Raw genomic sequence first — 16,721 nt, 5'->3', positions numbered from 1 at the left:
TAAATTGCCACCCACCGCGCACCGGGAGTGAGAGGAGCCGCCCAGCAGATTCATTGTCAGAACAATAAGACCAAAGAGCTTCCTGTCAGAGTGTCATCCATTGGAAAAGGCAAAAATGATAAAACCTGCAGCGTTTGCTGGTTCGGGGGGTGGGGACAAGGAGGAGCAGAAGCGTCAATCGAGCTTGCAAGACAGAAGAGGAAAATCTCTTTCATAAGGAAGCAATTTCATTTTTTTGAAACCATTTGACAAGCTTGAAACAAACAATATTCGATTTTTGACGCTGATGCTTTCCACGTATAGATAGATACATATGGGACGACCGAACAGGGGATGTGTGATTGCAGGTCAAGCTGCCGGAAGTTGAAGGGTGTATAAGAAAGATAGAAAATAGGGCAGAGCTTACCGAAGGAAAGTGATCGAGAAAATGTGTTCAATCTATGGAAATCATTTCGAAAAGACTAGAAGACTAAACAAATGTCAAAAGGCCAAAAGTAGAAAATTATAAGACTCGGAAACTTGTATTTATGAAAAACATTTTATTCATTCAGGACACCAATAAACTACAAGGCTAGATAACCAGAGAACTAGAAGACCAGAAATCTAAAATTTCATAAGACCCATGAAACAAAAACCAAAAAATCAATGACGAAAGGACCTGAATATCGAAAGTGCAAAAATCAGATGACAAAAGACCAGAAAACCATAAGACCGAGGACCAGAAAACCAAAGAACTAGAAGGCCAGATATCCAATAGACTAGTGAATCAAACGACCAGAGGATAAGAAAACCAGATTTTCAGATGACCAGTAAATCAAAAGACCAAAAGATCAGAATACTGACATTGTAGAATTCCAGTAAATCGGAAGGCTAGAAGTCAAGAAGAAGAGAGCTCCATAAGACCATTGAGATAAAAACCAGAAAATTAAAAGGCCAAAGGCAGTGAAGAAGAAAAGACCAAAGGTTCTGAGGGCCAGATGACAAAATACCAGAAAACCATAAAACCGAGGAACAGAAGAGCAAAAAACTTGAAGACCAGATAACTGGTAATCGAAAGAAGAAGACCAGAAGGTCAGATAACCAGAAAAACAGATCACTAGAAGAACAGAATACCAGAAGGCCAGATAACTTCAAAAAAGATCTGAAAAACTTAGAACCTGATTCCCTGTAGACCAGCAAATCAAAACATCAACACCAGAATTGTAGAATACCGGTCAATCGAAAGACTATAAGACCAGTAAATTTTAAATCCAGACCATTGAAACAAAAACCGAATAATAAGAATATCCCAAGAACAAAGGACCTCAATAATCGAAGACCCGAAGACCTGATGACAAAAGGACTAGAAATCCATAAGACCAAGGACAAGAAGAACAAATTAATAGAGACCGAAAGAGCAGAAAACCAGATGACCATTAATTCAAAAGATACGGAGACCCGAAAACCATAATTGCAGAAGACTTGTGAATCAAAAGATCAAAAGACCAGAAAACCAGATTTCCAGAAGACCTGTCAATCGAAATACTCGAAGATCAAAGACCAGAATTCTATAAGACCATTGAAACAAACACCAGGAAACCAGAAGATCAAAGGATCTGAAAAACAGAAGAGCAAAAGTCCTGAAGACCAGGTGACAAAAGACTAGAAAACCATATGAACGAGGAACAGAAAACCAAAGAACTAGAACACCAGAAGATCAGAAAACCAGGAAAACATTAATTGAAAGACAAGAAAACCATAAGACATGTCCATTAAAATACCAGAAAACCAGACCAGGAAACCAGAATTCCAGAATCCCAAAAAATCAAAAGACCAAAAGTCTCGAAAAGCAGAATTTCTGAAGACTAGTGAATCCAAACACCAGATGACCAGAAAAATTGAAAACCAGAAGACCAGTAAATCAAAAGTCCAGAATGACAGAGAACCATAATTCCAGAAAACCAGTGAATCCAAAAACCAGAAAATTGGAATTCCAAAAAACCGATAGCGACACTGCTAAAAATTCCATTTTTGTTGTTTTTAGGATTTAAAAAAAAAATCAGGAATAATTACATAATGATTTTTTTCGCCGGATTCTCTAGAATGGTTTCAACAGGTAATACTACAAAGATTATTCCAGGTATTCCTTTAGAAGCCATTCCTACGCATGTACTTATTTATACATTTTTCCAGAGATTCTTCTACGAATTCCTCTAAGAAGTTTTGCTTGGGTCTTCTTCATGAGCTCCTCAAGGCATTTCTCAAAAGATTCATCTTGATACTAGTCCACGGGCTTCTTTAGTAATTTCTCCCGGGGTTTCCTCAGGGTTTTTTTTTACGAAATTTTAGAAATTCGTGCATGTATTGGTTTATGTATTTATTCAAGCATTTTTAAAGGTATTCTTCCACGAATACTATTAAAGTTTCTCCAGGAGTTTCCCTCAAACATTCATTGAGGGATTTCTTTAAAAACTCCACCAGTACATTTATCTGAAATTTCTGCAGGCATTTTTGAGAAATTTCGAGAATCTCTCGAAATTTCGCGACCATTTATTACTTGCAATTACTTCCAGAGTTCCAACAAAAACTTATTATGAGTTTTCCTTCTGGGAATTTGGGAATTTGCAGGTCAAGCTGCCGGAAGTTGAAGGGTGTATTACAAAGATAGGAAATAGGGCAGAGCTTACCGAAGGAAAGTGATCGAGAAAATGTGTTCAATCTATGGAAATCATTTCGATTGGTAAAGACTAGAAGACCAAACAAATGTCAAAAGGCCAAAAGTAGAAAATTATAAGACCCGGAAACCTGTATTCATGGAAAAATTTTATTCATTCAGAGTTTCAGAACACCAATAAAAAACACGACTAGATAACCAGAGTACAAGAAGACCAATAATCTAAAATGTCATAAGACCATTGACACAAAACCCAAATAGCAATGAAGAAAGGACCTGAATATCAAAAGTCCAAAAACCAGATGACAAAAGACCAGAAAACCATAAGACCGATGACCAGAAAACCAGAGGACTAGAAGGCCAGAAAACCAATAGACCAGTGAATCAAAAGACCAGAGGTTAAGAAAACCAGAATTTCAGAAGACCAGTTAATCAAAAGACCAAAAGATCAGAATACTGACATTGTAGAAGACCAGCAAATCGGAAGGCTGGAAGTCAAGAAGACTAGAATTCCATAAGACCATTGAAATAAAAACCAGAAAACTAAAAGGCCAAAGGCCGTGAAGAAGAGAAGATCAAAGGTTCTGAGGGCCAGATGACAAAATACCAGAAACTTATGGTTAACCAAGGAACAGAAGACCAAAATATTTGAAGATCAGAGAACTAATAAATCGAAAGAAGAAAACCAGAAGGTCAGATAACCAGAAAAACAGATCACTAGAAGAACAGAATACCAGAAGGCCAGATAACTTCATGAAAGATCTGGAAAACAGAGAGCCTGATTCCCAGTAGACCAGTAAATCAAAACAACACCAGAATTCTAGAATACCGGTCAATCGAAAGACTAGAAGACCAGTAAATTTTAACTCCATTGAAACAAAAACCAAAGAATTAGAAAATTAGAAGCCCAAGAGGACCTGATGAATCGAAGACCCTAGAGAAGACCTAATGACAAAGGACTAGAAATCCATAAGACCAACCCAAGTAACAATAAATGCTGAAAAGTGAGAGTATTAGCTGAACAATCGCTGTTTAATGATCATCCAGGCAAGGGCTGAAAGTCTCTTAAATAAAGACAAATCAATCAATGTTTAATGATGTCAATCACTGAACACAATGACAGCTGAATATTGGTCTGAGGTATAGCTTGATCAACCTCTTTAATCAGCAATACATAGATGGCTGAATATCAAATTGAATAGAATATTTTTCATCTTGGTAACCAGTTTTAAAACATACACCAACTCTCTCTCTCTCTCTCTCTCTTCTTGGCGTAACGTCCTCATTGGAACAAAGCCTGCTTCTCAGCTTAGTGTTCTATGAGCACTTCCACAGTTATTAACTGAGAGCTTCTTCTGCCAATGACCATTTTGGATGCGTATATCGTGTGGCAGGCACGAAGATACTCTCTGCCCAAGGAAGTCAAGGAAATTTCCTTTACGAAAAAATCCTGGACCGACCGGGAATCGAACCCGTCACCCTCAGCATGGTCATGCTGAATACCCGTGCGTTTACCGCCTCGGCTATATGGGCCCTTCATACACCATACATACACCACAACATACACCAACATGCACAATTAATCATCTGTTGTTCAACCTTTAATCAAATATTTTTGACAGCTGACCCAAGCATGGTTTTCTTGAAGTCCTTATTGCTTCTTCAGCTTCAATACAGACTTAGTTCAACTTACCCAACAAACACGAAGTCTTATATGATGTTAAATAGGATGCTAAAGTGGAGGCTATATGCGGACATGCTTTCATTTAACCGCGTGTAAAGTGTACGCTTATCGCCTCCACTTTAGTATCTTATTCAACATCATATGTGATTGTGTGTAGACTGGATATGTTCTTGACTATTCAGACACAACAAGTAATGCGCTTGTTTTCGAGGATATGTATACAATTGTGTGTGGTTTAGGTACTAAGGTGAGTGACTATAACTCAGGAGAAAAGAGTTCAATTCCCAGGTTTCCCACAGATTAATTTTGCATTCCTAAACATCTCTTTTGAAAATAGACACAGCTTATGATTAAAATAGGCTCACAAAAGTGTTTTCATTTTATTTTTACACAAATAAAAATTTAATTGATTATTGATTAAGCGCATATTAAGTCTTAAATCAGCCTTCCAATGAACCTCAAATCAGCTAAAGGTTGAATAAAATCGCCAAAATTAGATGTTTATGAGCTGAATAAAGGATTGTACCTATTGTGTTCAGCTTTTGTTCAAATGAAGGCTAATTTAAAGTAGTTGAAGAGAAACGTTTGTACAGCTTCAAATTATTACCTGGGAGGACAAGAAGAGCAAGTGAATAGAAGACCCGAAGAGCAGAAAACAAGATGATCAGTAAATCAAAAGACACGAAGACCCGAAAACCAGAATTTTAGAAGACCAGTGAATCAAAAGATCAGAATCCCAGAAAACCCGATTTCCAGAAGACCAGTCAATCGACATACTCGAAAATCAATGACTAGAACTCCATAAGATCATTGAAACAAAAAACAGAAGATCAAAGGACCTGAAAAACCGAGGATCAAAAGTTTTGAAGACCAGGTGATAACAGACTAAAAAACCGAGGACCGACGACCAGAAAACCATAGGACTAGAAAACCAGAAGATTAAAAAAAAACAGGAAAACATAAATTGAAAGACCTGAAAACCATAACACATGTACATTAAAACACCAGAAGACCAGATACCCAGACCAGAAAACCAGAATGAACCATATGACCAGAATGAACCAGATGACCATAAAAATTGAATACGAGCGAACCGAGAGACCAGAAGTCCATTGAAACAAAAACCAGAAGACCAGAAAGCTATATTCATTTTAAACAAAAACCAGAATACCAAAGGACCTGAAGAGCAGAAGACCAAAAGTTCTGAATACCTGATGACAAAATCATAAGACCGAGGACCAGAAGACCAAAGCACTACAAGACCAGTAAACCAGAAAACCAGAAGACCAGTAAATCAAAAGACCAGAAGGACAGAGAACCATAATTCCAGAAAACCAGTGAATCAAAAAACCAGGAAATTAGAATCCCAAAAAAAACGATAGACCAAAATACCATTGAAACGAAAATTGGAAGATCAGACAACCAGAAGACCAGAGGACGTAAAAAAAACAAGTCCTTGACACCACAAACAGAAAACCATAACCGGTGCTGCCATGGTAAAGTCCAAACTAGTTCTCAATAATTCCAAATTTCAGAGCCCCGTATGATAGTACTCCCTCAAGGAAAGGACTTCAATATTGCGCATAAGGCCGATGCAAATATTATTTTTCTATTATGTCCGAGACCTCTTATCAGGTACGAGGGGGGGACAAAAATAAATAAGGAACAAATGAAAAAAAACTATTGAAAAATTGGAATTTTTACCAACTATTGAAAAAATATTTTTTAACTATTGAAAAATAGTTGCTTGTAAAAAAATTGTCTATTGAAAATGGAGTCATGAGACGCCATGTTTTTTTTTGCCCCTTCAATATTTTGAGATTTTTGAAGGGGGGGGGGGGGTGACATAAAACAAATTAAATATTTGCATCGGCCTAATTAGGAATTATTCTGGGAAACCCCTACATGTTTTATTTTTTTCCGATTTTTTTCTGTAATTATCGATACAAGGGCAAGCTTGTAGAAATTCATTGTACGAGTTTAGCAAAAACTTTTTAAAGTTTGTAACCTGCTCCTTTGGTTTGATGGCTATGGTACATAATCATTGCTCTCGCGTACTGAGTCGATTATGAAGCTCCCAGCCTCGCCAACCAAAATAGGAGTTTCAGTTATATATTGCCATGTCAAATCATCACACTGATACAACACGAACAACACAACATGATCATCGGATCGATCGTTGCAAATTGTCGGTCGATCGCGCCGCATGCCCCTTGTATGCTCCGCTGGGCGCAAGCTGCTTCAACATCACTTAAATTCAACCCGACATCACCTAACTTAGTTCACCATAAAACCCACGCACCGGTATTAGGAACCCTAAGCATACCCTCACTCTCTGGTAAGATCGAGGATGATCTCCCGTTATCAGCTAGACTGATCGATCTTGAGCACCACTCAATTAAGTACCACTCATCACACTCATCTCTGATACTAATAAAATAATTGTGAGGATCAACGAGAGCCATCAGTTATCGGTTAACTACCAAGCAGACCGCGCGCGTGTAAAAATTGAAAGTTTTATTGTGAATAGAGTTCGGGTCTGACCGATGTAAGTTGGTGCAGTGGTGCAAAATAGTAATATGTGGTTTACACAAAAGTGCTATTGTTTTCTCACTCCTTAGAGCGTAGCAGAAATTTCCAACAACAACATGAGTACTCCAAGATCAGTTATGTGTATTAGGGAGTAGAGTAGAATTCTTCGAGATCGGTAAGGCTTAAGCTAGCCTACTAGCCCAAAAAAGTGAACCAGAGATTTAATTTGTGTTCTTTGATGCCTGTTTAGGCCTTTTCTTTGGATCCAACATCATGGTGGTGCTTTGTACCATGAATAGGTGGTGTCGTGGTGGTGATCGCGCCATGGGCGTGCCAAGCAGCGGGGTTGCCGGCATGGCGCCGGTGGTGTTTCCCCTCTTCAACTGTCCGGACAGACCGAGATATGCTGTCGCCGTGGGATACACGCGGACACGAACACTACACTCAACATAACAACCAACCGTAGGCTAAGATTAGGATAAGTCCAACAATATACGTAAGTACACTTCATATGATCATACCATTTTTTCTCTGGGAAACTGAAATTTCTTTTTTGTCTGGGATGGCTCGTTTAACTAAGCGTGTGGTTCCGCCTTTTATCAAACCAGATTTTTGCTATGGGTCAAGTCATTGGGTCGGGGGACCAATGCCCAAAGCAACTCTTCTTTTTTACTACTTTTTTTTTGTCTCCGAGTCTCATGCGCCCTCTGCGGAGCGGTGACAAGTTTTCTCCGAGAAACTTTTTGGAATGTATTCCTTTCCATGCACTTATTTAATATTTTCTCCACGATTATCTCCAGCGACAAGTGTAGAATAAGCTTAGGTTAAAATACACAGAAATAAAAAATAAAAAAAAAAACTTTAAGCGACACTGCCATAAATTCTGTTATTGTTTTTTAAAGGATTTATCAAAAAAAAAAAAAATCCTGAATTATTACATAGGGATTTTTTTCGCAGGATCCCCTAGAATGGTTTCAGCAAGTAATACTCCAAAGATTCTTCCAGGTATTCCTTTAGAAGTCATTCCTGTCCATGTATTTCTTTAAACATTTTTCCAGAGATTCTTTTACGAATTCCTCCATGAAGTTTTGCTTCGGTCTTCTTCGTGAGCTCCTCAAGGCATTTCTCAAAAAAAATTATCTTGATAGTAGTCCACGGGCTTCTTCAGTAATTTCTCCCGGGGTTTCCTCAGGGATTTTTTACGAAATTTTAGAAATTCGTGCATGTATTGGTTTATGTATTTCTTCAAGCATTTTTAAAGGTATTCTTCCACGAATATAATCAGAGTTTTCTCCAGGAGTTTCCCTCAAAAATTCCTTGAGGGATTTCTTTACAAATTCCACCAGTACATTTATCTGAAATTTCTGCAGGCATTTTTGAGAAATTTCTTCACTAATTCCTTCATGGTTTTTTCCGGGAATCTCTCAAAAATTCTCGAGCATTTATTCCTTGCAATTACTTCCAGAGTTCCTACAAAAACTTATCATCAGTTTTCCTCCTGGGAATTTGGGAGATATCCTGAGGAACTTCTTCAAGTATTTTCACAGGCATCTCCAGTTTGGAGTTTTTCCAGAAAAAAAATAACATTCGAAATTGCTTCAGGAGTTTTTGTCCTGGAATCTGAAAATTCTGAAGAAGTTTCTTGAGATACATTTGAAGCTATCTATAAAGTAATTTCAGAAGAAATACAAGCAGGAATTTCTGAAAAAAAATTAAAAAAAAAAATTTGGCACAAATTTTTGCTAGTATTCTTGCGAAAATCTCAGGAAATATCCGAAGAAATCCCATGGAAATTTGTGAGGAAACTCCAGAAAGAATTTCAGGGAAAATTCCTGGAGAAATATCTGGAGTAAACCTTAGGGAAACGCGTGAAGAAATAACTATATCAAATTAAAAAAAAAAAAATCCTGCAAGAATCTGTTATTGAAAAGTCTTGGATGATTTTTTGAATGTACTCCTAGAGCAATCTGTGCACTTATTGTTGAAAGAATTCATGTACAAATTCTTAGAGAAACGCCTAGATAAGCTTCTGTAAAAATTCCAAGTATAAACTCTTGAGATATTTCTAAAGGAGTTCTTGTAGAAATTCTTATGAATTATTTCTGAATAAATTCATGGGGTGATTTTTTAAAAGAATCCATTAATAACTTAAAAGTTGTTTTTAGGAGAAATACCAGTGAAATTTCTGTCGAAATTGCATGTAAAAAGTTCGGTAGAATTGTCTGTTTAAGCTTCTGCAGGAATCTCTGGAGGAATTCTTGCCTGAACTGATGAAACAAATAACGCTAGAATTCTTGGAGAAATTCCTGCATGATCCTGCATTCATCTGGAAAGAATAACGGGGATGAACCAGCCTCGGGCTGAATTTCCCCATAATAAAAAAAGTCAATAATAATGGAAAGAATAACTGAAGACATTCCTAGGCATATTCCTGTGGGAGTTTACAATTGAATCAACCTAGTGCGATTCTCGAACAAATCTCCACATTTAAAATAAACTACCGTGTTCAGCTGTTCTATTTTCGGTAAAAGTTCAGATTACCAAGGTTTGTCAAAACATTATCGAACGTTCGGTAAACTGTGCTGAATTTCAGTAATCTGAACTTTTACCGAAAACGGAACAGCCGAGCAAATGACTCTAAAACAAGTGTGTCTGGGGGACTTCTTCAAGAAATACCTGTACGTTTTTCTCTGAAAAACTAGCTGAAGAATCCATTAAAATAACACTAGTTTACAAAATAAAACGAAAGTCGTGAACTTCTGTCAACGACCAAAATTTTTGAAGCATATTTTAGCGCTGATTTCGAAACCGTGCTTTAAAAAAATTAAAGTAGAACCGTTTTAAGTTTTAGCTCAATATCGAGTTTTACAACTTTTTAAAATATGGAATTTAATAAAATTCAAATATCTTGCGTTTTGATCAACCAATTTTAAATCTTTTTCCATAAATTAAAAGCTGAATATAATTCGGTCATCTGAATGCAGGTTTTGCATCAGTTTGATGAAAATCAAGATATTGGAGAGTTTTGGGGCGATCTCCTTAAAATTTAGCAAAATTTCCAAAAAAATATGAAGAAATGTATTTTTTTCAATGAGAAAAAAAAACAATTTAAAAATTCTTTTTCAACGTTTATTTAACGTATCATATGTGGGTGAGTTACAGTAAAAAATTCAGCTCGATCGGAGCATTGATTACGGAGAATGAGATGTGTGAAGTGAGCGACCTTGCTTAAAAATAGAACAAAAATCGATTTTAAATCACCAACCTTGTATGGAAAGTCGAAAAAATTTCCGCTCTACTGTAATTTTTTTCTTTCGCGTTTTCGAACTCAGGGCATGATTCTACACCAAAAATGATCATCAGCTTACCGAGTTCAAAAATGCTGTAAACTAGTGTAATTCATGACAGATGTTTTGATGAAGTCCAAAGAAATCTCTGTTAAACATTCGGAAGGATTCTTTAGGAGAATTTAAGAAAGGAGTGTCTGAAGAAATCTCCCCTGGAGTTTCAGTTGGAACGAACAGATATCTACCTCAATTAACTCTTGGAGAAATTTCTGGGGAAATTCCAGAGGGAATATCTTAAAGAAGCCCAAAAGAAATTGCTGAAGGAAACTTTGGAAGTATTTCTGAAAGTGTCTGTGGAAGAACTCCTTCTGAAGAATCCCTTGGAGATAAGCAGAAGGCCAGAAGATCAGAAAACCAGTAAATCAGAATACCGAAATTTTAGAAAACTAATAGACCAGAAGACTAGAAGACCATTATACCAGAAAACCAATCACTGAATACTAGAAGACCAAAAGACCTAGAGATTAGATGACAGAATACTTGGAGAACCAAGATAATTGAACCATTAAACCAGAAAAGCAAAAGACCTGAATACCAGTTGACCAGATGATTGAATAGAAGACTTAAAGCCCAACATACCAGAAAATTAATATAGCTAGAGACTACAACACCAGAAAACTACAAAACCAAGACGCCAATAGAAACGAATTTCGGAATAGCCGGTACAGCTGATTATCAGTAACAGAACAGCAGATCTCTAGTGGAATGTCAAAACATTTGAGGTGACAATTCGATAATAAACTATACCTATTCCAGGACGTCACCATCGTGATTGCTTTGAATCATCCCACAATGAACTCTGTTTTATTATTGTTTACCAACCGACGTTGATAGCACAGCGCCACTGACTGGCGCTTGTCTCCGACAAAGAGCGATAGGACTTCCATTCAATCAATCCGATTCGCTCTAATGGAGGCGTCAGTCATCGATCGTCTAGTTCGTAGAATGCAACTTGTTGCATCACTCCTTGCAGCAATTCTCAGCTGCGTAGTTCAGCCGGTGGAATCGGAATGTGTTGTCAAGTTCTCGGAAACCAGTTCAGGCGCAGGCATTCAAAAACGATCTTTCCAGAACTTCAGTTACTGTGAATATCTGGGAATTCGATATGGAACCGCAGAACGGTTCGAGCCATCCAAGATGCTTGAGCCACAAGGTCATCAAAACTATTCTGCCCAAGGGAGCGTGTGTCCCCAGTTGGATGACATCAACTACCCAACGAAAGTGCTTGGAGAAGAAGATTGCCTGTTCTTGAATGTGTACAGTCCGAAGGATGGTGATGACAACGCTTTGTTTCCAGTGCTAGTATTCATCCACGGCGGAAGTTTTACCATAGGATCAGCTGGCTATGATGTTCATGGTGTTGATCTTCTGATTGAAAATGTACCTTCTGCTTTGCCGAATTCAAGCTCAGTCTCACAGCCCCACCTTTTCAGGGAATCATCATAGTCACCATAAATTACCGACTGGACGTTCTGGGGTTCCTCCGATATCCGGAGTTCAACATATCTGGGAACTACGGTTTACTCGATCAACACTCCGCTCTTCTCTGGATTCGGAAATACATATACCACTTCGGTGGTGACCCAAACCGGGTGACCTTAATGGGTCACAGTGCTGGTGCCTCGTCCATCAACTACCATATGTACTCCGATCAATCCGCAGGATTGTTTCAGCAAGCGATCCTCCTGAGTGGAACCTTTCTAATGCCGAACGCATTCATTTACGAACCTAACAAGTACGCCGAATACTACTTTCTACAATTGGGGGTTTCCACCCGAGATCAGCTGATCAACCGAGATTTCCGAGAATTCTTTTTCTTGAACGATACCTCCCGTATGCTGGGAACTGTATTTGCCACCATGCAGTTTCCCTGTTTCGTACCTGCAGCCGACGGGCAGTTCATCAGCGATTCACCTCATCGGATAATCGCTCAGAATGCGACTCGCAGCGATATCCCTCTTTTGGTGGGAACAACTGCCAACGAGTTCATGTTACTGCTGGACTATGCGAAGGACTACTTCTCCTGGGATGAGAACTTCCCGAATAGGGATGACAAAAGTTTGCTGGAGTACATCGATGGAATTATTCGTGCGATGGCGCAACACATGGCAGAAGTCGGTTTAGTGAATGATACGACGCAGTTCTTCCGAGACCTTGCGAACTATGCGAACATGGTTTTTCCTGTTGACAGCTACACATCCAAAGTGCTGACACCTGACAGAAAAAGTCCAATCTATCGGTATCGGTTTGATTTCGACGGTAGATTTGCTTGGTACAAGCACGAGTTCTATCGAAACAGGTTGAACAGCTCACGACCGGGGGTTATCCACGGAGATGATCTAGGTTACATTTTCACGCCCTACAATGTCCGCGAAGCAGTTGAACATCCCGAAAACTACCGCGAAGAATGGACTGTTCACAGAATGCTGGCGAAGGCCGTGGCCAATTTTGTGAACAATGGGTAAGTTTCAAGACTTTAAGTAGTACGTATGTGAACAGGAAAGATTCTACAGTAACTTTATTTTTTCAGAAATCCATCATCAGACCTCCTACATTGGGAGACTGCGACGAAAGAGGGAGAGAACATTATGCACATAAAAAATGCAACCGATTGCAAGTTCACCAATCATGATCATTATTTACGGGACATTTGGGAACAAATTCATGATTGCTATTACTATTTTGAATGTTCACATCTTGATGTCCTGAAGAACAAACAGAGATGAGGTCTGATGACCAACGTTCAACGGTGGATTGATTGTCACAATAATTTAGGATTAAACTCGTTGTCCCGCAAACAATTATCTTTCATTTAGTCTGATTTCATTATTTAGATTCTAAAACGTCAAGAGAATAAACTGTAGATTTTGTCCCAAGTATACAAGACAATTGAAACTTAACCGCATCTCCTTTCGAAAGGACCAATTTCCAAACCCGTCAACTCGACTTCCACTTTCGTCAAATTTAGCGACTAATTGCATTGGAATTCTGTCAATATGCCATATCAGCAGTCCCCACAGCAGTAGCAACAGCAGCAACCAGCATCACTAAAACTCACATTCCATTTCGATGCTACAGGTGCTCAAAGTGTTCGCGGTTGTCGGAAGCCCACACCACACCGCACCGGTACACAGTCGTAAAATTTATCTCATATTAAATTTATCACGCCCGAAGAGCTTCACCATCACGATCTTCAGTCTAGTAGCACGTGCCACCACTCACTACTGGTGAATATCCGTGAGCTCTAGCTCTACTACCTACAGTCAGCTATCTATCCTCTCCACCGTCACTATGCAAGTAAATAGGTTGGTAAATGCAAAGCGCTTCCGCTTCAAAGTGCTACACATTTGAAGGGAACAGCTGCTTCCCGGAAGGAAGGTGGCTGCGTCAGTGGTTCTGAAGGTTGAATTGATCTCGATTCCTAACAAGTCTTTGCACATCATTATTTTGAATGTCGTAGTTTTTTTAAGTTCCAAGAAAAATAGGGTTGTATCACAAATAAAAAACAAGAAAAAAGAATATTTTGAAATCATCCCTGATATCCTAACAGCAGGATCAAACATAGCTATTGACGTAGCTTAAGGTAGCGGTTTAAATTCATGAAAACAAAGTCTTGAGGAAAAATAACGTTATTTGCATAAAATGTCCAAAAATAAAAAAAAAATCAGAAAGTCCAGAAACTCATTTAGGAATTCCTTTGAAAATGTCTCCGAGGATTAGTAATTTCTTCACGAATTGCTTCAGAAACTCCTCTACGGGTTCCTTCGGAAATTTGAAGATTCGTATCAAGCGTGGATACTGGTTATGCTGTATTTGCCGAGTAGTACCTTTTGTTGCAATTCTGCTGTGCTCTCAAATCAAATCATCACGTAACAGATTATTACAGTAAATCTTCCATGTGTTCCTCCAGAAGTGTCACAAAAAGTTCTTCTACGAAATCTGACATGCATTGCTTCACCAATTCCTCCATATTGATCACAAATCCTTTCAGAAATTGTTTGAGAAACTAGCCCAGGGATTACTTCCGAATTTCCTCTAGATATTCGTTCAGGAATTTCCCTGAAAATACGTTTGGAGAATCTATGGAGATTACTTCAGCCAACGTACCAAAAATTTCTACAGATATTCTTCTGATGAATCTTAAAAAAAATCTTTCGGAAATTTGTAGTATTGTAGTATTGGACCAAAAATTCCTTCATAGTTTATTTGAAAAAATCTTCCATGGATTTTTTTCAGGGATATATTTGAACCCAAATAACACACTTGTCACAGAAGAGTCACGGCAGCGCAGGTTTTTGTTGCGCAGAAGTCACTGCGACTTACTGCTAACAAATAAACACTTGCTTGCTAGAAGTAAGCCACAGTAACTTCTGCACAACAAAAACCTGCGCCGCCGTGACTCTTCTGTGACATGTGTGTTACTTGGGAATATTTCTCCTATTCCACAAATTCCACATAGATTTTTTTTCAAAAGACCTGGCATGATTTACTTCTAAAATTTCTCCATTTTATTCATGAAATTGTTCATATATTTGCGCAGATATTCCTCCAGGGATTTCTTCAAAAAATCGTTCAGAGACTCCTTCAGAAATTTCTTTAGACATTTATTTAGAAAGTTCTCCAGAGATTCTTATAATAAAACTTCCAGCGATGCCTTCAAAACCTACTCTAGATTTTTCTCAGAAATTCTTTCAAAAGTTCTTTCAAAAATTTGTACTAGGGTTACACCAGAAACTCTCACAGCAATTAATCCAATCGATCCAGAAATTCCACTAGGGATTCCTCCAAAAGTTACCCAAAGATGTATGTATGAGTTTCTACAGAAATTCCTCCATGAATTTCTATTGAAAATCCATCAGAGGTTAAAAAAAAAGACACGGACACCGTCTTCAGCCAGAGGCTGGACAGAATGAACGAAACTTAACACTAGACAACGGACATACGGATCATGCACCAGTGGATACGGAGAAGAAAATATTCTCACGAAAAGTTTCATTGCACGGAGCGGGAATCGAACCCTCACCCCACAGCATGGTGCGATTAGAAGTTTGGTGACCCTAACCGCACGGCTAAGAGGCTCCACCCATTTTTCGGGACATTTCTAGATTTCTGCTCTCCGAAAACTCTTTCGGAAACTCCTATCAAACGATCATCCAAGAATTCATTATAAAACATGTTCTGGGGTTTGCATAAGATATTTAAATTTCTTTCCGAAAATCTTTTTGGGATTTCTTAAAAATTCTTCCACGGACTATTAAAAAAAACAAATTAATCCACCTAGTGGTGATAGGGCCTTTCTCGTCGAATATTTACTCATGAACTTTTCTTCGACGTTAACCAAAATGTTCCTGAATCCTGAAAACACTTTACATGGAAAAGCCATCATCGATTTTCGAAACTTATTGATAATACATATTCCGATGTTATGTTCAACAACAAAACAGAGCAGAAAAATATCATATCTCTCAGTTGACTGCTTGACCACCTTAAGCCAAGTCGTGTATTGGGGTCATTATGACCCCATTTCATCCACTACGGCAGCGGCGTGAGCGTCAGCTAATGCGTGAAGAAGGTTAACTTTATTCACAATCACAGATCACTTTGTGATCTTCGCCAATGTTTATTTCAGCTCACTTTAGGCTATATTTTATTATCATTGGTAACACGATTCATGTAAAATTTGACCTTCCTATGAGAAAAATGCAAAAATGTAAATTTTCCAATAAAATCAATGAGAAGAGTGAGGGCTCAACCAGTCGCACCCAAATTATGCGCAGTTTAAGAAGCATAATGAGTTTGATGATTGAAAAACTGTATGACGTTGATGTGATTAAATTATGTATTTCCATAAAACGTTGATCCATCCTACTATACATTTACACCGCAGGAATCTGAAATGGTGTGATTTGAAGAGATAGCTTTGGTCACGATTTCGTTCTCTTGCATATATGAAGACATTGACCATTTCTTCACTTACAATCTTACCCAACGTTTACATTCTATCAGAAAAGCCACAATTTGATTCATCGCTTTGACATTTATTTTGTTCACTTTTATAATTCCGCTATTTGATGTGCAGCTTGCAAGGGTTTTGTTGAATTTTACGTTTGACAACTTCCGGCGGGACACCTGGAACCGATTCCGGTTGTCTCAAATATGGTCTTAGACTATGTTTTTGTCAACTGTTCATCACGTTACCTGAAAAGCCGAAAATTAATGTGATTTGAGGCTATTTACTTGCTAACCGTTCGGTATTTTTTTTTTTTTTTGAAAAAGCCGCGATTTTATGTATTGCATGCATGATTTTGTTTCACTTCTATTAATTCACTTCCGATGGAACACCCGCAACCGATTCCGAAATATTATTACAAGTTCTAGATGTGGCCTGAGACTATTTTCTTGTTGACCGTTCATCAGATTATCAAAAACGCCGCTATGGTTTAGTTCCCTTCTATATTTTACCACTTCCGACGCGTAACTCGTCTTGTCACCAGTTCTGGAACAC

The 16,721-nt window shown here is 38.2% G+C and overlaps 1 protein-coding gene across 2 annotated transcripts; it reads left to right on the top strand.

Moving 5' to 3' along the window:
* Positions 1 to 6,335: 6,335 nt before the first annotated feature.
* Positions 6,336 to 16,477, top strand: LOC109433460 (cholinesterase 2-like). 2 transcript variants are annotated; one of them, XM_062856425.1, is made up of 5 exons: positions 6,336 to 6,885; positions 6,959 to 7,044; positions 7,120 to 11,596; positions 11,650 to 12,677; positions 12,747 to 16,477. In XM_062856425.1, the coding sequence occupies exons 3-5, from the start codon at positions 11,126 to 11,128 to the stop codon at positions 12,940 to 12,942; spliced, it is 1,695 nt and encodes a 564-aa protein (XP_062712409.1). In that variant the 5' UTR covers positions 6,336 to 6,885; positions 6,959 to 7,044; positions 7,120 to 11,125; the 3' UTR covers positions 12,943 to 16,477. The 2 variants fall into 2 exon arrangements, with proteins under 2 accessions (XP_062712409.1, XP_019565427.3); XM_019709882.3 differs by having other exon boundaries at positions 6,336 to 11,596.
* Positions 16,478 to 16,721: the final 244 nt, after the last annotated feature.

This window comes from Aedes albopictus, chromosome 3, assembly GCF_035046485.1.
Source record: "Aedes albopictus strain Foshan chromosome 3, AalbF5, whole genome shotgun sequence".
Lineage (NCBI taxonomy): Eukaryota > Metazoa > Arthropoda > Insecta > Diptera > Culicidae > Aedes > Aedes albopictus.
Note: the sequence above shows the minus strand (reverse complement) of the source record. Positions and strands in the feature narration are given on the sequence as shown.